The 24,579-nt window shown below is 47.7% G+C and overlaps 1 protein-coding gene across 1 annotated transcript in view; it reads left to right on the top strand.

Moving 5' to 3' along the window:
* sv2ba (synaptic vesicle glycoprotein 2Ba) overlaps positions 1-10,842 on the top strand; it is a 20,108-nt gene extending 9,266 nt beyond the window's left edge. The window contains exons 2-12 of the mRNA XM_087793458.1: positions 578-758; positions 860-1,011; positions 1,204-1,337; positions 7,520-7,609; positions 7,702-7,815; positions 7,887-7,975; positions 8,031-8,195; positions 8,254-8,387; positions 8,447-8,647; positions 8,708-8,867; positions 10,653-10,842. Of these exons, the coding sequence (XP_087649584.1) occupies positions 578-758; positions 860-1,011; positions 1,204-1,337; positions 7,520-7,609; positions 7,702-7,815; positions 7,887-7,975; positions 8,031-8,195; positions 8,254-8,387; positions 8,447-8,647; positions 8,708-8,867; positions 10,653-10,836 (1,604 nt within the window). The 3' untranslated portion in view covers positions 10,837-10,842. The remainder of the gene's footprint in view (positions 1-577; positions 759-859; positions 1,012-1,203; positions 1,338-7,519; positions 7,610-7,701; positions 7,816-7,886; positions 7,976-8,030; positions 8,196-8,253; positions 8,388-8,446; positions 8,648-8,707; positions 8,868-10,652) is intronic.
* The last annotated feature ends 13,737 nt before the right edge of the window (positions 10,843-24,579 follow it).

The following is a 24,579-nucleotide window of genomic DNA, read 5'->3' as shown; positions in this document are numbered from 1 at the left end:
TCAGTGATGTCATCAGTGACGTCATCAGTGACATCATCAGTGACGTCATCAGTGATGTCATCAGTGACGTCATCAGTGACGTCATCAGTGACGTGTCAGTGATGTCATCAGTGACGTCATCAGTGACGTCATCAGTGATGTCATCAGTGACGTCATCAGTGATGTCATCAGTGACGTCATCAGTGACGTGTCAGTGATGTCATCAGTGACGTGTCAGTGATGTCATCAGTGACGTCATCAGTGACGTCATCAGTGACGTCATCAGTGACGTCATCAGTGATGTCATCAGTGACGTCATCAGTGACGTCATCAGTGATGTCATCAGTGACGTCATCAGTGACGTCATCAGTGATGTCATCAGTGACGTCATCAGTGACGTGTCAGTGATGTCATCAGTGATGTCATCAGTGATGTCATCAGTGACGTCATCAGTGACGTCATCAGTGACGTGTCAGTGATGTCATCAGTGATGTCATCAGTGATGTCATCAGTGACGTCATCAGTGTTGTTGAGCAGCACAGAAATGCTGCCATCTGGTGGACAGATGCAGTTCCTGAGCTGTGTGTGGTGTGTGCAGGTCTGCTGGTCTACGTGGCCATGATGGTGGGGGCCCTGGTCTGGGGGGGCTTGAGCGACAAGATGGGCCGCAGGAAGTGTCTGATCTACGTCCTGACCATCGACCTGATCTTCTCCTTCCTGTCCTGCTTCGCCCAGGGTTACGGCTTCTTCCTCTTCTTCAGGTTCTGCTCCGGTTTCGGGTAAGACGTGGGTCCCTGTGGGGGTCACAGGACAGGTGCTCGTCCCTACATGGAGTCCGGAGCAGGTTCTGCTTCTCAAGCTCTGTGTGGTTCTGCTGCAGGATCGGAGGCTCCATCCCCATCGTCTACACCTACTTCACAGAGTTCCTGCAGATGGACAAGCGAGGAGAACACCTGAGCTGGCTCTGCATGTTCTGGATGTTGGGGGGTCTCTACGCCTCCTTCACCGCCTGGGGGATCATCCCACACTATGGTAACACACTCGCACATGAAGGTCCAGACTCAAGGTCATGGAGATGTGTCACCACATTAGAGAACACCTGGTGTTTCTAGTCATTTCAACAGTCGTCCAGTAGATACCTTCAGCTGCTTCGATGATAAACAACAACATCACTGAAGGGTTCGACCTTTGACCCGTCATGTGACTCCAGTCTTCTGCTCTCAGGCTGGGGTTTCGCCATCGGCTCCGACTTCCAGATGCACAGCTGGCGCCTCTTCATCCTGGTCTGTCTGCTCCCTGCACTCGCTGCTCTGGTCGGGGTCGTGTTCATGCCAGAGAGTCCTCGGTTCCTCCTGGAGGTCAGACCACCTCCTCCTGCTCGCCTCCTTCTCCTGCTCGAACCCTCGACTCCTTCTCCTGCTCGCCTCCTTCTCCTGATCGGACCCTCGACACCTTCTCCTGCTCGAACCCTCGCCTCCTTCTCCTGCTCGAACCCTCGACATCTTCTCCTGCTCGCCTCCTTCTCCTGCTCGCCTCCTTCTCCTGCTCGAACCCTCGCCTCCTTCTCCTGCTCGAACCCTCGCCTCCTTCTCCTGCTCGCCTCCTTCTCCTGCTCGAACCCTCGCCTCCTTCTCCTGCTCGAACCCTCGCCTCCTTCTCCTGCTCGCCTCCTTCTCCTGCTCGAACCCTCGACACCTTCTCCTGCTCGAACCCTCGACTCCTTCTCCTGCTCGCCTCCTTCTCCTGCTCGAACCCTCGACTCCTTCTCCTGCTCGAACCCTCGACATCTTCTCCTGCTCGAACCCTCGACTCCTTCTCCTGCTCGAACCCTCGACATCTTCTCCTGCTCGAACCCTCGACATCTTCTTCTCCTGCTCGAACCTTCGACTCCTTCTCCTGCTCGACTCCTTCTCCTGCTCAAACCCTTGACTCCTTCTCCTGCTCAAACCCTTCTCCTGCTCGAACCCTTGACTCCTTCTCCTGCTCAAACCCTTCTCCTGCTCGAACCCTCGACATCTTCTCCTGATCGAACCCTCGACATCTTCTTCTCCTGCTCGAACCCTCGACATCTTCTCCTGCTCGAACCCTCGACTCCTTCTCCTGCTCAGACCCTCGACATCTTCTTCTCCTGCTCGAACCCTCGACTCCTTCTCCTGCTCGAACCCTCGACTCCTTCTCCTGCTCGAACCCTCGACTCCTTCTCCTGCTCGAACCCTCGACTCCTTCTCCTGCTCGACTCCTTCTCCTGCTCGAACCCTCGACTCCTTCTCCTGCTCGAACCCTCGACTCCTTCTCCTGCTCGACTCCTTCTCCTGCTCGAACCCTCGACATCTTCTCCTGCTCGAACCCTCGACATCTTCTTCTCCTGCTCGAACCCTCGACTCCTTCTCCTGCTCGAACCCTCGACTCCTTCTCCTGCTCGACTCCTTCTCCTGCTCGAACCCTCGACATCTTCTCCTGCTCGACTCCTTCTCCTGCTCGAACCCTCGACATCTTCTCCTGATCGAACCCTCGACACCTTCTCCTGCTCGAACCCTCGACTCCTTCTCCTGCTCGACTCCTTCTCCTGCTCGAACCCTCGACATCTTCTCCTGCTCGAACCCTCGACATCTTCTTCTCCTGCTCGAACCCTCGACTCCTTCTCCTGCTCGAACCCTTGACTCCTTCTCCTGCTCGAACCCTCGACATCTTCTCCTGCTCGAACCCTTGACTCCTTCTCCTGCTCGAACCCTCGACTCCTTCTCCTGATCGAACCCTCGACTCCTTCTCCTGCTCGAACCCTCGACTCCTTCTCCTGCTCGACTCCTTCTCCTGCTCGAACCCTCGACATCTTCTCCTGCTCGAACCCTCGACATCTTCTTCTCCTGCTCGAACCCTCGACTCCTTCTCCTGCTCGAACCCTTGACTCCTTCTCCTGCTCGAACCCTCGACATCTTCTCCTGCTCGAACCCTTGACTCCTTCTCCTGCTCGAACCCTCGACTCCTTCTCCTGCTCGAACCCTCGACATCTTCTCCTGCTCGAACCCTCGACACCTTCTCCTGCTCGAACCCTCGACATCTTCTCCTGCTCGAACCCTTGACTCCTTCTCCTGCTCGAACCCTCGACTCCTTCTCCTGCTCGAACCCTCGACATCTTCTCCTGCTCGAACCCTCGACACCTTCTCCTGCTCGAACCCTCGACATCTTCTCCTGCTCGAACCCTCGACATCTTCTCCTGCTCGAACCCTCGACATCTTCTCCTGCTCGAACCCTCGACATCTTCTCCTGCTCGAACCCTCGACATCTTCTCCTGCTCGAACCCTCGACATCTTCTCCTGCTCGAACCCTCGACTCCTTCTCCTGCTCGAACCCTCGACTCCTTCTCCTGCTCGAACCCTCGACATCTTCTCCTGCTCGAACCCTCGACATCTTCTTCTCCTGCTCGAACCCTCGACTCCTTCTCCTGCTCGAACCCTTGACTCCTTCTCCTGCTCGAACCCTCGACATCTTCTCCTGCTCGAACCCTTGACTCCTTCTCCTGCTCGAACCCTCGACATCTTCTCCTGCTCGAACCCTCGACTCCTTCTCCTGCTCGAACCCTTGACTCCTTCTCCTGCTCGAACCCTCGACATCTTCTCCTGCTCGAACCCTTGACTCCTTCTCCTGCTCGAACCCTCGACATCTTCTCCTGCTCGAACCCTCGACATCTTCTTCTCCTGCTCGAACCCTCGACTCCTTCTCCTGCTCGAACCCTCGACTCCTTCTCCTGCTCGAACCCTCGACATCTTCTCCTGATCGAACCCTCGACATCTTCTCCTGCTCGAACCCTTGACTCCTTCTCCTGCTCGAACCCTCGACTCCTTCTCCTGCTCGAACCCTCGACATTTTCTCCTGCTCGAACCCTCGACTCCTTCTCCTGCTCGAACCCTCGACTCCTTCTCCTGCTCGAACCCTCGACATCTTCTCCTGCTCGAACCCTCGACATCTTCTCCTGATCGAACCCTCGACATCTTCTCCTGATCGAACCCTCGACATCTTCTCCTGCTCGAACCCTCGACTCCTTCTCCTGCTCGAACCCTCGACTCCTTCTCCTGCTCGAACCCTCGACTCCTTCTCCTGCTCGAACCCTCGACTCCTTCTCCTGCTCGAACCCTCGACTCCTTCTCCTGCTCGAACCCTCGACTCCTTCTCCTGCTCGAACCCTCGACACCTTCTCCTGCTCGAACCCTCGACTCCTTCTCCTGCTCGACTCCTTCTCCTGCTCAAACCCTCGACATCTTCTCCTGATCGAACCCTCGACATCTTCTCCTGCTCGAACCCTCGACATCTTCTTCTCCTGCTCGAACCCTCGACTCCTTCTCCTGCTCGAACCCTTGACTCCTTCTCCTGCTCGAACCCTCGACATCTTCTCCTGCTCGAACCCTCGACATCTTCTCCTGATCGAACCCTCGACATCTTCTCCTGCTCGAACCCTCGACATTTTCTCCTGCTCGAACCCTCGACTCCTTCTCCTGCTCGAACCCTCGACTCCTTCTCCTGCTCGAACCCTCGACATCTTCTCCTGATCGAACCCTCGACATCTTCTCCTGATCGAACCCTCGACATCTTCTCCTGCTCGAACCCTCGACATCTTCTCCTGCTCGAACCCTCGACATCTTCTTCTCCTGCTCGAACCCTCGACTCCTTCTCCTGCTCGAACCCTTGACTCCTTCTCCTGCTCGAACCCTCGACATCTTCTCCTGCTCGAACCCTCGACATCTTCTCCTGCTCAAACCCTTCTCCTGCTCGAACCCTCGACATCTTCTCCTGCTCGAACCCTCGACATCTTCTTCTCCTGCTTGAACCCTCGACATCTTCTTCTCCTGCTCGAACCCTCGACTCCTTCTCCTGCTCGAACCCTTGACTCCTTCTCCTGCTCGAACCCTCGACATCTTCTCCTGATCGAACCCTCGACATCTTCTCCTGATCGAACCCTCGACATCTTCTCCTGCTCGGACCCTCGACTCCTTCTCCTGCTCGAACCCTCGACTCCTTCTCCTGCTCGAACCCTCGACTCCTTCTCCTGCTCGAACCCTCGACTCCTTCTCCTGCTCGGACCCTCGACTCCTTCTCCTGCTCGAACCCTCGACTCCTTCTCCTGATCGAACCCTCGACTCCTTCTCCTGCTCGGACCCTCGACTCCTTCTCCTGCTCGAACCCTCGACTCCTTCTCCTGATCGAACCCTCGACTCCTTCTCCTGCTCGAACCCTCGACTCCTTCTCCTGCTCGAACCCTCGACACCTTCTCCTGCTCGAACCCTCGACTCCTTCTCCTGATCGAACCCTCGACATCTTCTCCTGCTCGAACCCTCGACTCCTTCTCCTGCTCGAACCCTCGACTCCTTCTCCTGCTCGGGCCCTCGACTCCTTCTCCTGCTCGGACCCTCGACTCCTTCTCCTGCTCGAACCCTCGACTCCTTCTCCTGCTCGACTCCTTCTCCTGCTCGAACCCTCGACATCTTCTCCTGATCGAACCCTCGACACCTTCTCCTGCTCGAACCCTCGACTCCTTCTCCTGCTCGAACCCTCGACATCTTCTCCTGATCGAACCCTCGACACCTTCTCCTGCTCGAACCCTCGACTCCTTCTCCTGCTCGAACCCTCGACATCTTCTCCTGCTCGAACCCTCGACATCTTCTCCTGCTCGGACCCTCGACTCCTTCTCCTGCTCGAACCCTCGACATCTTCTCCTGCTCGAACCCTCGACATCTTCTCCTGCTCGGACCCTCGACTCCTTCTCCTGCTCGAACCCTCGACATCTTCTCCTGCTCGAACCCTCGACATCTTCTCCTGCTCGGACTCTCGACTCCTTCTCCTGCTCGAACCCTCGACATCTTCTCCTGCTCGGACCCTCGACTCCTTCTCCTGCTCGAACCCTCGACATCTTCTCCTGCTCGAACCCTCGACATCTTCTCCTGCTCGGACCCTCGACTCCTTCTCCTGCTCGAACCCTCGACATCTTCTCCTGCTCGAACCCTCGACATCTTCTCCTGCTCGAACCCTCGACATCTTCTCCTGCTCGGACCCTCGACACCTTCTCCTGCTCGAACCCTCGACATCTTCTCCTGCTCGAACCCTCGACATCTTCTCCTGCTCGAACCCTCGACATCTTCTCCTGCTCGAACCCTTCTCCTGCTCGAACCCTCGACATCTTCTTCTCCTGCTCGAACCCTTGACTCCTTCTCCTGCTCGAACCCTCGACATCTTCTCCTGCTCGAACCCTTGACTCCTTCTCCTGCTCGAACCCTCGACATCTTCTGCTGCTCGAACCCTCGACTCCTTCTCCTGCTCGGACCCTCGACATCTTCTCCTGCTCGAACCCTCGACATCTTCTCCTGCTCGAACCCTCGACATCTTCTTCTCCTGCTCGAACCCTCGACATCTTCTCCTGATCGAACCCTCGACTCCTTCTCCTGATCGAACCCTCGACTCCTTCTCCTGCTCGAACCCTCGACATCTTCTCCTGATCGAACCCTCGACATCTTCTCCTGCTCGAACCCTCGACATCTTCTCCTGATCGAACCCTCGACATCTTCTCCTGCTCGAACCCTCGACATCTTCTCCTGATCGAACCCTCGACATCTTCTTCTCCTGCTCGAACCCTCGACATCTTCTTCTCCTGCTCGAACCCTCGTGGAGACACGGACGTCTTTGATGAATCACTTGTTTTACTGCGAGAGTGGTTTGTGATGGGGATGTTGTCAGCTAGCCAGGGCTGAGGGGAGGAAACAGGTTCAACAGATCAGACCCGACATGAGGGAGATGAGACCAGGACAAGGTGCGAAGAACAGTCCTGGCATGATGGCCAAGAAAGTTCAAGCACTTCTGAACCACCATCCGAGCTAAAAATGAGCAAAAAGCGAAGCAGAAACAACAATAAATCCACTATTGTTGCTTCATAAAAATGTTTACTAGAAAGGTTTCTAATGGTTGTCCAGGACCATCAGAGTCAGACACCACGACTGCATGCTTGGGACTCCCGGGGTGAGTAGAACTTCTAACTCAGACAGGTCAGGGAGAAGATCCAAAGTCTGTTTACAAACACAAGTAAGTAAGTCATATTTGTGGATCTTTTCTAGACCAGGGTCAGAAAGACTTAAACAATCAATAGATTATTTATTTAAAATAAAATAGATGCTAAAAGGGTCGAGACGACACCGAGACCAGACCAGGAGCCTCCATGACTCAAGAGAGAGGAAGATGGTTCCTGACTCGTAAGTCGCCGAAGCGCAGACGACTGGTCTGGAAACAGGTGAGAAATGAGGGGAGGACGGTTCCGTGGGCCGACCCGCATCAGATCCATCATGTCCGGTGCCGAGTCATCAGCCACAGCAGCCCAGTCCCACTGAGGTGTGAAGCTATCGAGGGTCTGTGAGGTCCAAAGACCCGGGTCACCGTCAGTCCCTTCGACCACACGTCGCTGCTGAATCCAAACACTCTCCTGAGTGACGGCTGTGAAGATGTTGCTACACAACTGAGTTGTTACACAAAGATGGACGTGATGTGTGTGTTTGTTCCCCAGAGCGCCCGACACGACGAGGCCTGGATGGTTTTGCGACAAGTCCACGACACCAACTGGAAGGCGAAGGGGGAGCCAGAGCGAGTCTTCACGGTACGTTCATAGTTTCAGATGTGTCTCTGGGACAGTTACACACCAGCGACACAACGATGACAATCTCCATTGAACGACCTTCTCTGGATCAGGTGACCAACATCAAGACCCCACAGACGCAGGAGGACGAGTTCATAGAGATCCAGAGCGACACCGGGACCGCCTTCCAGCGCTGGACGGTGCGACACATGACCATGGTGCAGCAGGTGTGTTGAAGTGACGACAACTGTCATTGATGTGTTGTCTTGTTAACTCAACGTCCCTGCGCGTCACACAGGTGATGGCGAACATCATGTCACTGTCGGCCCCAGAGCTGAGACTGCAGGGTCTGTTCCTGGTCATCGTGTGGTTCTGTTTGGCCTTCAGGTAAGAGCGAGGTCTCCAGTGAGAAACCATGACGACGCTGATCTTCTCTCGGCAGCTACCACGGTCTCGGGGTCTGGTTCCCCGACATGATCAAGTACATGCAGTACGAAGAGTATGAGTCCAAGGTCAAAGTCTTCCACAGAGAACGAGTGGAACGCTTCCACTTCAACTTCTCGCTGATCAACCAGGTCCACCGTGAAGGAGAGTACGTCCACGACAAGTAGGTCTTCACGTCCTTCACGCAGGAGACAGCGACTTCACCGCTTCGCTCTCCTCAGGTTCGCAAACATCGAGATCAAGTCCGTCAAGTTCGAGGATTCCCTGTTCGAGAACTGCTACTTCGAGGACATCAGGTCCACCAACACCTTCTTCGAGAACTGCACCATCAAGAACACGGTCTTCTACAACACAGGTGAGGACCAGCCGCTGTGGCTCATGGTGCACGTGAAGAACTGGACTGTGTGTCCTCAGACCTGTGGCAGGAGAAGTTTAAAGACTGTCGGATGGAAAACGCGACGTTCCTGCATCCGAAGAAAGGTTGTCACCTCAACTTCCAGGAGGAGAACGACATCGTCATCTACATGGTCAGTTTCCTGGGCAGCTTGGCCGTGTTGCCGGGAAACATCCTGTCGGCTCTGTTCATGGACAAGATCGGACGGATCCGCATCATAGGTGAGTCTCTCCGTCCACGAGGTACCGGTTCAGGTGGAGCTCAGCGCTCGCTGTCCGCAGGCGGATCCATGTTGGCGTCGTCCGCCGCCACCTTCCTGCTGCTGCTGAGCTTCAGTCAAGGAGCCGTCATCTGCTGGCAGTGTCTCTTCTACGCCGTCAGCGTGGCGGCCTGGAACGGCGTGCAGGTGATCTCCGTGGAGCTGTACCCGTCCTCCAAAAGGTAGGTTCAGAAACGGTGACGTGAACAGCTCTCAAAATGCTTTGCCGCCCAGCCAACCAATCACAGCTGACGTTGACTTTTGACAACGTAGACGTTTTGATACAGTATTATAGCGACCGATTAGTGTCACTGTAGCAAGGCATCATGGAAGTCAGGTGGTTCTGAGGTTCTCATGTTTGTAGCAGAACAAAGACAACATTCCTGCAGTAGATGTTCCTGCAGTAGATGTTCCTGCAGTAGATGTTCCTGCTGTAGATGTTCCTGCAGTAGATGTTCCTGCGGTAGATGTTCCTGCTGTAGATGTTCCTGCAGTAGATGTTCCTGCTGTAGATGTTCCTGCTGTAGATGTTCCTGCTGTAGATGTTCCTGCGGTAGATGTTCCTGCAGTAGATGTTCCTGCAGTAGATGTTCCTGCGGTAGATGTTCCTGCAGTAGATGTTCCTGCAGTAGATGTTCCTGAAGTAGATGTTCCTGCAGTAGATGTTCCTGCAGTAGATGTTCCTGCAGTAGATGTTCCTGCAGTAGATGTTCCTGCAGTAGATGTTCCTGCAGTAGATGTTCCTGCGGTAGATGTTCCTGCTGTAGATGTTCCTGCAGTAGATGTTCCTGCTGTAGATGTTCCTGCTGTAGATGTTCCTGCTGTAGATGTTCCTGCTGTAGATGTTCCTGCTGTAGATGTTCCTGCAGTAGATGTTCCTGCGGTAGATGTTCCTGCAGTAGATGTTCCTGCTGTAGATGTTCCTGCAGTAGATGTTCCTGCTGTAGATGTTCCTGCTGTAGATGTTCCTGCAGTAGATGTTCCTGCTGTAGATGTTCCTGCAGTAGATGTTCCTGCAGTAGATGTTCCTGCAGTAGATGTTCCTGCGGTAGATGTTCCTGCGGTAGATGTTCCTGCTGTAGATGTTCCTGCAGTAGATGTTCCTGCTGTAGATGTTCCTGCAGTAGATGTTCCTGCAGTAGATGTTCCTGCAGTAGATGTTCCTGCGGTAGATGTTCCTGCGGTAGATGTTCCTGCTGTAGATGTTCCTGCAGTAGATGTTCCTGCGGTAGATGTTCCTGCTGTAGATGTTCCTGCAGTAGATGTTCCTGCGGTAGATGTTCCTGCGGTAGATGTTCCTGCTGTAGATGTTCCTGCAGTAGATGTTCCTGTTGTAGATGTTCCTGCAGTAGATGTTCCTGCAGTAGATGTTCCTGCGGTAGATGTTCCTGCTGTAGATGTTCCTGCAGTAGATGTTCCTGCTGTAGATGTTCCTGCTGTAGATGTTCCTGCAGTAGATGTTCCTGCGGTAGATGTTCCTGCTGTAGATGTTCCTGCAGTAGATGTTCCTGCTGTAGATGTTCCTGCTGTAGATGTTCCTGCAGTAGATGTTCCTGCAGTAGATGTTCCTGCAGTAGATGTTCCTGCAGTAGATGTTCCTGCAGTAGATGTTCCTGCTGTAGAGGTTCCTGCAGTAGATGTTCCTGCGGTAGATGTTCCTGCAGTAGATGTTCCTGTAGTAGATGTTCCTGCAGTAGATGTTCCTGCGGTGGATGTTCCTGCAGTAGATGTTCCTGCTGTAGATGTTCCTGCAGTAGATGTTCCTGCTGTAGATGTTCCTGCAGTAGATGTTCCTGCGGTAGATGTTCCTGCAGTAGATGTTCCTGCGGTAGATGTTCCTGCAGTAGATGTTCCTGCGGTAGATGTTCCTGCAGTAGATGTTCCTGCAGTAGATGTTCCTGCAGTAGATGTTCCTGAAGTAGATGTTCCTGCTGTGACTGGTGTCCACCCTCGTGTCTCCTCCGCAGGGGGACGGCGTTCGGAATCCTGAACGGCATCTGCAAGTTCGCCGCCATCCTGGCCAGCTTCATCTTCGCCGCCTTCATCGGGGTCACCAAGATCGTCCCCATCTTCCTCGCCTTCTCCGCGCTGGTCTGCGGGGGCCTCCTGGCGCTCAAGCTGCCCGAAACCCGGGAGAAGATCCTCTCCTGAGACGCCAAAACCTGCCGCGTCCAAGACCACGAGCACGTCCTTGGGGGAGTGAGGAGGTGCTCAGGACTGTCTGGTGGCCTCTGTGAACTTGTTCTTGTTCCTCCTGAGCTCCTGACCAGTGTTAGTCCTGCACACACACATCAACACACAAACACACACACATCAACACACAAACACACACACATCAACACACAAACACACAAAGTAGCTCCTTTATTTGACTTGTTTTCCACGAGTGTGAGAAGAGACTCTCACTAGTTCCATGTTCGACTCCCTGATCGACCCAAAGATCCGACTCATCGTCTGAACCCGTGTGTGTCGCTGCGTCTCCACTGTAGTGTCGTGTGTTGGTCCGAGCTCGTGACCCTTGAACCCTGTTTGTGTGTTTGTAGAACGTTCCGTCTGTTTGTTCATTGTGTTTTTTAAAGAAAACTGCAAACGAAACACTGTTTACACAATGTTGTGTAGAAGAGTTGTGGTGTGACTGAGGCCACGTGAGTCCATTTGTGCGACCACATGTGTGTGCGACCACATGTGTGTGCGACCACATGTGTGTGCGACCACATGTGTGTGCGACCACATGTGTGTGTGCGACCACACATGTGTGTGTGTGCGTGTCTGTAGGGCATGTTGTTACCTGAACACACTAGTCTGTTACGATTCTTTCAAAGTTGTGTGCAACTGTAGTCGTGTGTGTATTAGTTTTACTAAAGTGGAGACTTGAATAAAGACGAGGGATGATGATGCGTTTCCTGTCACATGATCACTGACATCATCACAATCATCACACACACACACACACACAACATGCATACACACACATCAGTTACAAAAACACACATTTCTCTTCACGTGTCGACACAAATAAGGCACTTAACACTCACACAACACATTCTCGAACAATGTTATTTCAGGTATCTGTGATGTCACAGGTGGGCGTGGCCAAGTCAGGGCAGCTGTGTGTGTGTGAGTGTGTGTGTGTGTGTGTGTGTGTGTGTGTGTGTGTGTGTGTGTGTGTGTGTGGAGGTCATGTGACCAGCTGCCGATGTCATCGCTGGTCATTAGTTAAGATTTACTGCGAGTGACTCACACCCGATAATCCCTAATCTGACACCTCACACACACACACAGACACACACACACACACAACCACACATATGCACACAAATATACACACGCGACAAACACACACAACCACACACACAAATATACACATATCAACAGATACACACACGCACACACGAACATAGGCTTACACACTCTTAATAAACATGCACATAGACACAAAAAGACACACTCTAACACACAAACATCAACACACAGACACACACGTGTGTATCCAGCCGGACACCAGGGGTCAGTGTGGGGTCAGCGGTCAGGGACAGACAGGTGGGTGTTCGTCCGGAGGCGCCAACTCTTCTCTCCGGGTCACTGTGAGTTCAGGTCTGACCACTGCTGACCATCACCGCTCGAGGGAAACAATCAAATGATTCAAACTAAACTTTCATCAGGGTCACAGACTCACTGACCACAGCGCTCATGGCTACAGCTACGATGGTCATAGAAAGAATCAACAAGTGATCACGACGCACAGTGATGACATCATCAACTCTGTGTTGTTGTTAGACTCTATTAGACTTTTGTCTTTTATCCACAGATGTCCTCGATCCTGTTCTCCAGCAGAAGAGAGAACAGAGGTCAGAAGAACAGGGGTCAGCAGAAGAGAGAACAGAGGTCAGAAGAACAGGGGTCAACAGAAGAGAGAACAGGGGTCAGAAGAACAGGGGTCAACAGAAGAGAGAACAGAGGTCAACAGAAGAGAGAACAGGGGTCAACAGAAGAGAGAACAGAGGTCAACAGAAGAGAGAACAGGGGTCAGAAGAACAAGGGTCAGCAGAACAGGGGTCAGAAGAACAGGGGTCAGCAGAAGAGAGAACAGTGGTCAACAGAAGAGAGAACAGGGGTCAATAGAAGAGAGAACAGGGGTCAGAAGAACAAGGGTCAGCAGAAGAGAGAACAGGGGTCAGAAGAACAGGGGTCAGCAGAAGAGAGAACAGGGGTCAGAAGAACAAGGGTCAACAGAAGAGAGAACAGGGGTCAGAAGAACAAGGGTCAGCAGAAGAGAGAACAGGGGTCAGAAGAACAAGGGTCAGCAGAAGAGAGAACAGGGGTCAGAAGAACAAGGGTCAATAGAAGAGAGAACAGGGGTCAGAAGAACAAGGGTCAGCAGAAGAGAGAACAGGGGTCAGAAGAACAGGGGTCAATAGAAGAGAGAACAGGGGTCAACAGAAGAGAGAACAGGGGTCAACAGAAGAGAGAACAGAGGTCAACAGAAGAGAGAACAGGGGTCAGAAGAAGAGAGAACAGGGGTCAGAAGAACAGGGGTCAACAGAAGAGAGAACAGGGGTCAGCAGAAGAGAGAACAGGGGTCAGCAGAAGAGAGAACAGGGGTCAACAGAAGAGAGAATAGGGGTCAGCAGAAGAGAGAACAGGGGTCAACAGAAGAGAGAATAGGGGTCAATAGAAGAGAGAACAGGGGTCAGAAGAAGAGAGAACAGGGGTCAGAAGAACAGGGGTCAACAGAAGAGAGAACAGAGGTCAATAGAAGAGAGAACAGGGGTCAACAGAAGAGAGAACAAGGGTCAGCAGAAGAGAGAACAGGGGTCAGAAGAACAGGGGTCAACAGAAGAGAGAACAGGGGTCAGCAGAAGAGAGAACAGGGGTCAGCAGAAGAGAGAACAGGGGTCAACAGAAGAGAGAATAGGGGTCAGCAGAAGAGAGAACAGGGGTCAACAGAAGAGAGAATAGGGGTCAATAGAAGAGAGAACAGGGGTCAGAAGAAGAGAGAACAGGGGTCAGCAGAAGAGAGAACAGGGGTCAACAGAAGAGAGAACAGAGGTCAACAGAAGAGAGAACAGGGGTCAACAGAAGAGAGAACAGAGGTCAACAGAAGAGAGAACAGGGGTCAACAGAAGAGAGAACAGGGGTCAGCAGAAGAGAGAACAGGGGTCAGCAGAAGAGAGAACAGGGGTCAACAGAAGAGAGAACAGGGGTCAGCAGAAGAGAGAACAGGGGTAAGCAGAAGAGAGAACAGGGGTCAACAGAAGAGAGAACAGAGGTCAACAGAAGAGAGAACAGGGGTCAGCAGAAGAGAGAACAGGGGTAAGCAGAAGAGAGAACAGGGGTCAACAGAAGAGAGAATAGGGGTCAGCAGAAGAGAGAACAGGGGTCAACAGAAGAGAGAATAGGGATCAGCAGAAGAGAGAACAGGGGTCAACAGAAGAGAGAACAGAGGTCAACAGAAGAGAGAACAGGGGTCAACAGAAGAGAGAACAGAGGTCAACAGAAGAGAGAACAGGGGTCAGCAGAAGAGAGAACAGGGGTCAGCAGAAGAGAGAACAGTGGTCAACAGAAGAGAGAACAGGGGTCAACAGAAGAGAGAACAGGGGTCAACAGAAGAGAGAACAGGGGTCAGCAGAAGAGAGAACAGGGGTCAACAGAAGAGAGAACAGGGGTCAGCAGAAGAGAGAACAGGGGTCAACAGAAGAGAGAACAGGGGTCAACAGAAGAGAGAACAGGGGTAAGCAGAAGAGAGAACAGAGGTCAACAGAAGAGAGAACAGGGGTCAACAGAAGAGAGAACAGGGGTCAACAGAAGAGAGAACAGGGGTCAGCAGAAGAGAGAACAGGGGTCAACAGAAGAGAGAACAGGGGTCAACAGAAGAGAGAACAGGGGTCAGCAGAAGAGAGAACAGGGGTCAACAGAAGAGAGAACAGGGGTCAACAGAAGAGAGAACAGGGGTCAACAGAAGAGAGAACAGGGGTCAACAGAAGAGAGAACAGGGGTCAACAGAAGAGAGAACAGGGGTCAACAGAAGAGAGAACAGGGGTCAGCAGAAGAGAGAACAGGGGTCAACAGAAGAGAGAACAGGGGTCAACAGAAGAGAGAACAGGGGTCAACAGAAGAGAGAACAGAGGTCAACAGAAGAGAGAACAGGGGTCAACAGAAGAGAGAACAGGGGTAAGCAGAAGAGAGAACAGAGGTCAACAGAAGAGAGAACAGAGGTCAACAGAAGAGAGAACAAGGGTCAACAGAAGAGAGAACAGAGGTCAACAGAAGAGAGAACAAGGGTCAACAGAAGAGAGAACAGGGGTCAACAGAAGAGAGAACAGGGGTCAACAGAAGAGAGAACAGAGGTCAGCAGAAGAGAGAACAGGGGTCAATAGAAGAGAGAACAGGGGTCAACAGAAGAGAGAACAGGGGTCAACAGAAGAGAGAACAGGGGTCAACAGAAGAGAGAACAGGGGTCAGCAGAAGAGAGAACAGGGGTCAATAGAAGAGAGAACAGGGGTCAACAGAAGAGAGAACAGGGGTCAACAGAAGAGAGAGCAGGGGTCAACAGAAGAGAGAACAGGGGTCAGCAGAAGAGAGAACAGGGGTCAACAGAAGAGAGAACAGGGGTCAATAGAAGAGAGAACAGGGGTCAACAGAAGAGAGAACAGGGGTAAGCAAAAGAGAGAACAGGGGTCAACAGAAGAGAGAACAGGGGTCAGCAGAAGAGAGAACAGGGGTCAATAGAAGAGAGAACAGGGGTCAACAGAAGAGAGAACAGGGGTCAACAGAAGAGAGAACAGAGGTCAACAGAAGAGAGAACAGGGGTCAACAGAAGAGAGAACAGGGGTCAGCAGAAGAGAGAACAGGGGTCAACAGAAGAGAGAACAGGGGTCAGCAGAAGAGAGAACAGAGGTCAACAGAAGAGAGAACAGGGGTCAACAGAAGAGAGAACAGGGGTCAATAGAAGAGAGAACAGGGGTCAGAAGAAGAGAGAACAAGGGTCAATAGAAGAGAGAACAGGGGTCAACAGAAGAGAGAACAGAGGTCAACAGAAGAGAGAACAGGGGTCAACAGAAGAGAGAACAGGGGTCAATAGAAGAGAGAACAGGGGTCAGAAGAAGAGAGAACAAGGGTCAATAGAAGAGAGAACAGGGGTCAACAGAAGAGAGAACAGGGGTCAGCAGAAGAGAGAACAAGGGTCAACAGAAGAGAGAACAGGGGTCAACAGAAGAGAGAACAGGGGTCAGCAGAAGAGAGAACAAGGGTCAACAGAAGAGAGAACAGGGGTCAACAGAAGAGAGAACAAGGGTCAATAGAAGAGAGAACAGGGGTCAACAGAAGAGAGAACAGGGGTCAATAGAAGAGAGAACAGGGGTCAGAAGAAGAGAGAACAGGGGTCAATAGAAGAGAGAACAGGGGTCAATAGAAGCGAGAACAGGGGTCAATAGAAGAGAGAACAGGGGTCAATAGAAGAGAGAACAGGGGTCAGAAGAAGAGAGAACAGAGGTCAATAGAAGACGGTCAGCAGAAGACGGTCAGCAGAACAAGGGTCGCTAGAACAGGGGTCAGAAGAACAGGGGTCAGAAGAACAGGGGTCAGAAGAACAGGGGTCAGCAGAAGAGCGTCAGCAGAAGAGGGTCAGCAGCTCTGAGTTCTCACAGCAGAGGTGTGAAGTGACGCCTGCAGGACCATCAGCAGGTGTCGAGGTCACACCTCTGCTCACACCAGATCCTTCATGAGCCGCTAATGTGTTTGCGGTGAACTCACGAGCAGCAGAGTCTCGTGCTGGACCAGCGAAACCCTCGGGGTCAAGGGTCGTCAGGTTCAAGTTTAGATTTTCTACAGAGCCACTGACCACTGCTCCAGGTTCATATCAAAGCACTTCTGGTGCAGAAGGTTTGATGTGTGGACGTGACAGACGACAGTTTGGACGTGTTTAGAAGTTGTTGAGAGTCTTTCTGGACCAAGATGAAGACAAAGACAACTGAGCTTCAGTCGCTACATTAAAATGAACAAACATTGAGCTCCAGTCGCTACATTAAAATGAACAAACGTTGAGCTCCAGTCGCTACATTAAAATGAACAAACATTGACCTCCAGTCGCTACATTAAAATAGTCGCTACATTAAAATGAACAAACATTGAGCTCCAGTCGCTACATTAAAATGAACAAACATTGAGCTCCAGTCGCTACATTAAAATAGTCGCTACATTAAAATGAACAAACGTTGAGTTCCAGTCGCTACATTAAAATGAACAAACATTGAGCTCCAGTCGCTACATTAAAATGAACAAACGTTGAGCTCCAGTCGCTACATTAAAATGAACAAACGTTGAGCTCCAGTCGCTACATAAAAATAGTCGCTACATTAAAATGAACAAACATTGAGCTCCAGTCGCTACATTAAAATGAACAAACATTGAGCTCCAGTCGCTACATTAAAATAGTCGCTACATTAAAATGAACAAACGTTGAGTTCCAGTCGCTACATTAAAATGAACAAACGTTGAGCTCCAGTCGCTACATTAAAATGAACAAACGTTGAGCTCCAGTCGCTACATTAAAATGAACAAACGTTGAGCTCCAGTTGCTACATTAAAATAGTCGCTACATTAAAATGAACAAACATTGAGCTCCAGTCGCTACATTAAAATGAACAAACATTGAGCTCCAGTCGCTACATTAAAATAGTCGCTACATTAAAATGAACAAACATTGAGCTCCAGTCGCTACATTAAAATGAACAAACGTTGAGCTCCAGTCGCTACATTAAAATGAACAAACGTTGAGCTCCAGTCGTTACATTAAAATGAACAAACGTTGAGCTCCAGTCGCTACATTAAAATGAACAAACATTGAGCTCCCGTCGCTACATTAAAATGAACAAACATTGAGCTCCCGTCGCTACATTAAAATGAACAAACATTGAGCTCCCGTCGCTACATTAAAATGAACAAACATTGAGCTCCCGTCACTACATTAAAATGAACAAACATTGAGCTCCAGTCGCAACATAAAAATGAACAAACGTTGAGCTCCAGTCGCTACATTAATATGAACAAACGTTGAGCTCCAGTCGCTACATTAAAATGAACAAACATTGAGCTCCAGTCGCTACATTAAAATGAACAAACATTGAGCTCCGGTCGCTACATTAAAATGAACAAACATTGAGCTCCGGTCGCTACATTAAAATGAACAAACTTTGAGCTCCAGTCGCTACATTAAAATGAACAAACATTGAGCTCCAGTCGCTACATTAAAATGAACAAACATTGAGCTCCAGTCGCTACATTAAAATGAACAAACATTGAGCTTCAGTCGCTACATAAAAATGAACAAACATTGAGCTCTAGTCGCTACATTAAAATGAACTAACATTGAGCTCTAGTCGCTACATTAAAATGAACAAACATTGAGCTCCAGTCGCTACATAAAAATGAACAAACATTGAGCTCCGGTCGCTACATTAAAATGAACAAACATTGAGCTCCGGTCGCTACATTAAAATGAACAAACTTTGAGCTCCAGTCGCTACATTAAAATGAACAAACATTGAGCTCCAGTCGCTACATTAAAATGAACAAACATTGAGCTCGAGTCGCTACATTAAAATAGTCGCTACATTAAAATGAACAAACATTGAGCTTCAGTCGCTACATTAAAATGAACAAACGTTGAGCTCAAGTCGCTACATTAAAATGAACAAACGTTGAGATCCAGTCGCTACATTAAAATGAACAAACGTTGAGCTCCAGTCGCTACATTAAAATGAACAAACGTTGAGCTCCAGTTGCTACATTAAAATGAACAAACATTGAGCTCCAGTCGCTACATTAAAATGAACAAACATTGAGCTCCAGTCGCCACATTAAAATGAACAAACATTGAGCTCCAGTTGCTACATTAAAATGAACAAACATTGAGCTCCAGTCGCTACATTAAAATGAACAAACAATGAGCTCCAGTCGCTACATTAAAATGAACAAACATTGAGCTCCAGTCGCTACATTAAAATGAACAAACATTGAGCTCCAGTCGCTACATTAAAATGAACAAACTTTGAGCTCTAGTCGCTACATTAAAATGAACAAACATTGAGCTCCAGTCGCTACATAAAAATGAACAAACTTTGAGGTCTAGTCGCTACATTAAAATGAACAAACTTTGAGCTCCTGTCGCTACATTAAAATGAACAAACTTTGAGCTCCAGTCGCTACATTAAAATGAACAAACTTTGAGCTCTAGTCGCTACATTAAAATGAACAAACTTTGAGCTCCAGTCGCTACATTAAAATGAACAAACTTTGAGCTCTAGTCGCTACATTAAAATGAACAAACATTGAGCTCCAGTCGCTACATTAAAATGAACAAACATTGAGCTCCAGTCGCTACATTAAAATAGTCGCTACATTAAAATGAACAAACATTGAGCTTCAGTCGCTACATTAAAATGAACAAACATTGAGCTCCAGTCGCTACATTAAAATGAACAAACGTTGAGCTCCAGTCGCTACATTAAAATGAACAAACATTGAGCTCCAGTCGCTACATTAAAATGAACAAACGTTGAGCTCCAGTCGCTACATTAAAATAGTCGCTACATTAAAATGAACAAACTTTGAGCTCCAGTCGCTACATTAAAATGAACAAACATTGAGCTCCAGTCGCTACATTAAAATGAACAAACTTTGAGCTCCAGTCACTACATTAAAATGAACAAACTTTGAGCTCCAGTCGCTACATTAAAATGAACAAACGTTGAGCTCCAGTCGCTACATTAAAATGAACAAACATTGAGCTCCAGTCGCTACATTAAAATGAACAAACATTGAGCTCCAGTCGCTACATTAAAATAGTCGCTACATTAAAATGAACAAACATTGAGCTTCAGTCGCTACATTAAAATGAACAAACATTGAGCTCCAGTCGCTACATTAAAATAGTCGCTACATTAAAATGAACAAACATTGAGCTCCAGTCGCTACATTAAAATGAACAAACGTTGAGCTCCAGTCGCTACATTAAAATGAACAAACATTGAGCTCCAGTCGCTACATTAAAATAGTCGCTACATTAAAATGAACAAACGCTGAGCTCCAGTCGCTACATAAAAATAGTCGCTACATTAAAATGAACAAACTTTGAGCTCCAGTCGCTACGTTAAAATGAACAAACATTGAGCTCCAGTCGCTACATTAAAATGAACAAACGTTGAGCTCCAGTCGCTACATTAAAATAGTCGCTACATTAAAATGAACAAACTTTGAGCTCCAGTCGCTACATTAAAATAGTCGCTACATTAAAATGAACAAACATTGAGCTCCAGTCGCTACATTAAAATGAACAAACGTTGAGCTCCAGTCGCTACATTAAAATGAACAAACATTGAGCTCCAGTCGCTACATTAAAATGAACAAACGTTGAGCTCCAGTCGCTACATTAAAATGAACAAACATTGAGCTCCAGTCGCTACATTAAAATGAACAAACGTTGAGCTGCAGTCGCTACATTAAAATGAACAAACGTTGAGCTCCAGTCGCTACATTAAAATGAACAAACGTTGAGCTCCAGTCGCTACATTAAAATGAACAAACGTTGAGCTCCAGTTGCTACATTAAAATAGTCGCTTCATTAAAATGAACAAACATTGAGCTCCAGTCGCTACATTAAAATGAACAAACGTTGAGCTCCAGTCGCTACATTAAAATGAACAAACGTTGAGCTCCAGTCGCTACATTAAAATGAACAAACATTGAGCTCCAGTCGCTACATTAAAATGAACAAACGTTGAGCTCCAGTCGCAACATTAAAATGAACAAAAGTTGAGCTCCAGTCGCTACATTAAAATGAACAAACGTTGAGCTCCAGTCGCTACATTAAAATGAACAAACGTTGAGTTCCAGTCGCTACATTAAAATGAACAAACATTGAGCTCCAGTCGCTACATTAAAATGAACAAACGTTGAGCTGCAGTCGCTACATTAAAATGAACAAACATTGAGCTCCATTCGCTACATTAAAATGAACAAACATTGAGCTCCAGTCGCTACATTAAAATGAACAAACATTGAGCTCCAGTCGCTACATTAAAATGAGCAAACATTGAGCTCCAGTCGCTACATTAAAATGAACAAACGTTGAGCTGCAGTCGCTACATTAAAATGAACAAACATTGAGCTCCAGTCGCTACATTAAAATGAACAAACGTTGAGCTCCAGTCGCTACATTAAAATGAACAAACGTTGAGCTCCAGTCGCTACATTAAAATGAACAAACGTTGAGCTTCAGTCGCTACATTAAAATGAACAAACTTTGAGCTCCAGTCACTACATTAAAATGAACAAACATTGAGCTCCAGTCGCTACATTAAAATGAACAAACGTTGAGCTCCAGTCACTACATTAAAATGAACAAACGTTGAGCTCCAGTCACTACATTAAAATGAACAAACGTTGAGCTTCAGTCGCTACATTAAAATGAACAAACGTTGAGCTTCAGTCGCTACATTAAAATGAACAAACTTTGAGCTCCAGTCACTACATTAAAATGAACAAACATTGAGCTCCAGTCGCTACATTAAAATGAACAAACGTTGAGCTCCAGTCACTACATTAAAATGAACAAACGTTGAGCTCCAGTCACTACATTAAAATGAACAAACGTTGAGCTTCAGTCGCTACATTAAAATGAACAACCGTTGAGCTCCAGTCGCTACATTAAAATGAACAAACGTTGAGCTCCAGTCGCTACATTAAAATTAACAAACATTGAGCTCCAGTCGCTACTTTAAAATGAACAAACGTTGAGCTCCAGTCGCTACATTAAAATGAACAAACGTTGAGCTCCAGTCGCTACATTAAAATGAACAAACATTGAGCTCCAGTCGCTACATTAAAATGAACAAACATTGAGCTCCAGTCGCTACATTAAAATGAACAAACGTTGAGCTGCAGTCGCTACATTAAAATGAACAAACGTTGAGCTCCAGTCGCTACATTAAAATGAACAAACATTGAGCTCCAGTCGCTACATTAAAATGAACAAACGTTGAGCTGCAGTCGCTACATTAAAATGAACAAACATTGAGCTCCAGTCGCTACATTAAAATGAACAAACGTTGAGCTCCAGTTGCTACATTAAAATAGTCGCTACATTAAAATGAACAAACATTGAGCTCCAGTCGCTACATTAAAATGAACAAACGTTGAGCTGCAGTCGCTACATTAAAATGAACAAACGTTGAGCTCCAGTCGCTACATTAAAATGAACAAACGTTGAGCTCCAGTTGCTACATTAAAATAGTCGCTACATTAAAATGAACAAACATTGAGCTCCAGTCGCTACATTAAAATGAACAAACGTTGAGCTCCAGTCGCTATATTAAAATGAACAAACATTGAGCTCCAGTCACTACATTAAAATGAACAAACGTTGAGCTCTAGTCGCTACATTAAAATGAACTAACATTGAGCTCTAGTCGCTACATTAAAATTAACAAACATTGAGCTCCAGTCGCTACATAAAAATGAACAAACATTGAGCTCCGGTCGCTACATTAAAATGAACAAACTTTGAGCTCTAGTCGCTACATTAAAATGAACAAACTTTGAGCTCCAGTCGCTACATTAAAATGAACAAACTTTGAGCTCCAGTCGCTACATTAAAATGAACAAACATCGAGCTCCGGTCGCTACATTAAAATGAACAAACTTTGAGCTCCAGTCGCTACATTAAAATGAACAAACGTTGAGTTCCAGTCGCTACATTAAAATGAACAAACGTTGAGCTCCAGTCGCTACATTAAAATGAACAAACATTGAGCTTCAGTCGCTACATTAAAATGAACAAACGTTGAGATCCAGTCGCTACATTAAAATGAACAAACGTTGAGATCCAGTCGCTACATTAAAATGAACAAACATTGAGCTCCAGTCGCTACATTAAAATGAACAAACGTTGAGCTCCAGTTGCTACAGTAAAATGAACAAACATTGAGCTCCAGTCGCTACATTAAAATGAACAAACATTGAGCTCCAGTCGCTACATTAAAATGAACAAACATTGAGCTCCAGTTGCTACATTAAAATGAACAAACATTGAGCTCCAGTCGCTACATTAAAATGAACAAACGTTGAGCTCCAGTCGCTACATTAAAATGAACAAACATTGAGCTCCAGTCGCTACATAAAAATGAACAAACATTGAGCTCCGGTCGCTACATTAAAATGAACAAACTTTGAGCTCTAGTCGCTACATTAAAATGAACAAACTTTGAGCTCCAGTCGCTACATTAAAATGAACAAACTTTGAGCTCTAGTCGCTACATTAAATCGAACAAACTTTGAGCTCCAGTCGCTACGTTAAAATGAACAAACTTTGAGCTCCAGTCGCTACATTAAAATGAACAAACATTGAGCTCCAGTCACTACATTAAAATGAACAAACATTGAGCTCCAGTCGCTACATTAAAATGAACAAACATTGAGCTCTAGTCGCTACATTAAATCGAACAAACTTTGAGCTCCAGTCGCTACGTTAAAATGAACAAACTTTGAGCTCTAGTCGCTACATTAAAATGAACAAACATTGAGCTCCAGTCACTACATTAAAATGAACAAACATTGAGCTCCAGTCGCTACATTAAAATGAACAAACATTGAGCTCTAGTCGCTACATTAAATCGAACAAACTTTGAGCTCCAGTCGCTACATTAAAATGAACAAACATTGAGCTCCAGTCGCTACATTAAAATGAACAAACGTTGAGCTCCAGTCGCTACATTAAAATGAACAAACATTGAGCTCTAGTCGCTACATTAAATCGAACAAACTTTGAGCTCTAGTCGCTACATTAAAATGAACAAACGTTGAGCTCCAGTCGCTACATTAAAATGAACAAACGTTGAGCTCCAGTCGCTACATTAAAATGAACAAACATTGAGCTCCAGTCGCTACATTAAAATGAACAAACGTTGAGCTCCAGTCGCTACATTAAAATAGTCGCTACATTAAAATGAACAAACTTTGAGCTCCAGTCGCTACATTAAAATGAACAAACATTGAGCTCCAGTCGCAGCATTAAAATGAACAAACGTTGAGCTCCAGTCGCTACATTAAAATGAACAAACATTGAGCTCCAGTCGCTACATTAAAATGAACAAACATTGAGCTCCAGTCGCTACATTAAAATGAACAAACATTGAGCTCCAGTCGCTACATTAAAATAGTCGCTACATTAAAATGAACAAACATTGAGCTTCAGTCGCTACATTAAAATGAACAAACGTTGAGCTCCAGTCGCTACATTAAAATAGTCGCTACATTAAAATGAACAAACATTGAGCTCCAGTCGCTACATTAAAATGAACAAACATTGAGCTCCAGTCGCTACATTAAAATGAACAAACGTTGAGCTCCAGTCGCTACATTAAAATGAACAAACATTGAGCTCCAGTCGCTACATTAAAATAGTCGCTACATTAAAATGAACAAACGTTGAGCTCCAGTCGCTACATTAAAATAGTCGCTACATTAAAATGAACAAACGTTGAGCTCCAGTCGCTACATTAAAATGAACAAACATTGAGCTCCAGTCGCTACATTAAAATGAACAAACGTTGAGCTCCAGTCGCTAAATTAAAATGAACAAACATTGAGCTCCAGTCGCTACATTAAAATAGTCGCTACATTAAAATGAACAAACTTTGAGCTCCAGTCGCTACATTAAAATGAACAAACATTGAGCTCCAGTCGCTACATTAAAATGAACAAACTTTGAGCTCCAGTCGCTACATTAAAATGAACAAACATTGAGCTCCAGTCGCTACATTAAAATAGTCGCTACATTAAAATGAACAAACATTGAGCTCCAGTCGCTACATTAAAATGAACAAACGTTGAGCTCCA

Source organism: Callionymus lyra, chromosome 6, assembly GCF_982586985.1.
Source record: "Callionymus lyra chromosome 6, fCalLyr1.hap1.1, whole genome shotgun sequence".
Classification (NCBI taxonomy): Eukaryota; Metazoa; Chordata; class Actinopteri; order Syngnathiformes; family Callionymidae; genus Callionymus; species Callionymus lyra.
The sequence above is the reverse complement of the archived record's forward strand: the minus strand, read 5'-3'. Positions and strand labels throughout refer to the sequence as shown.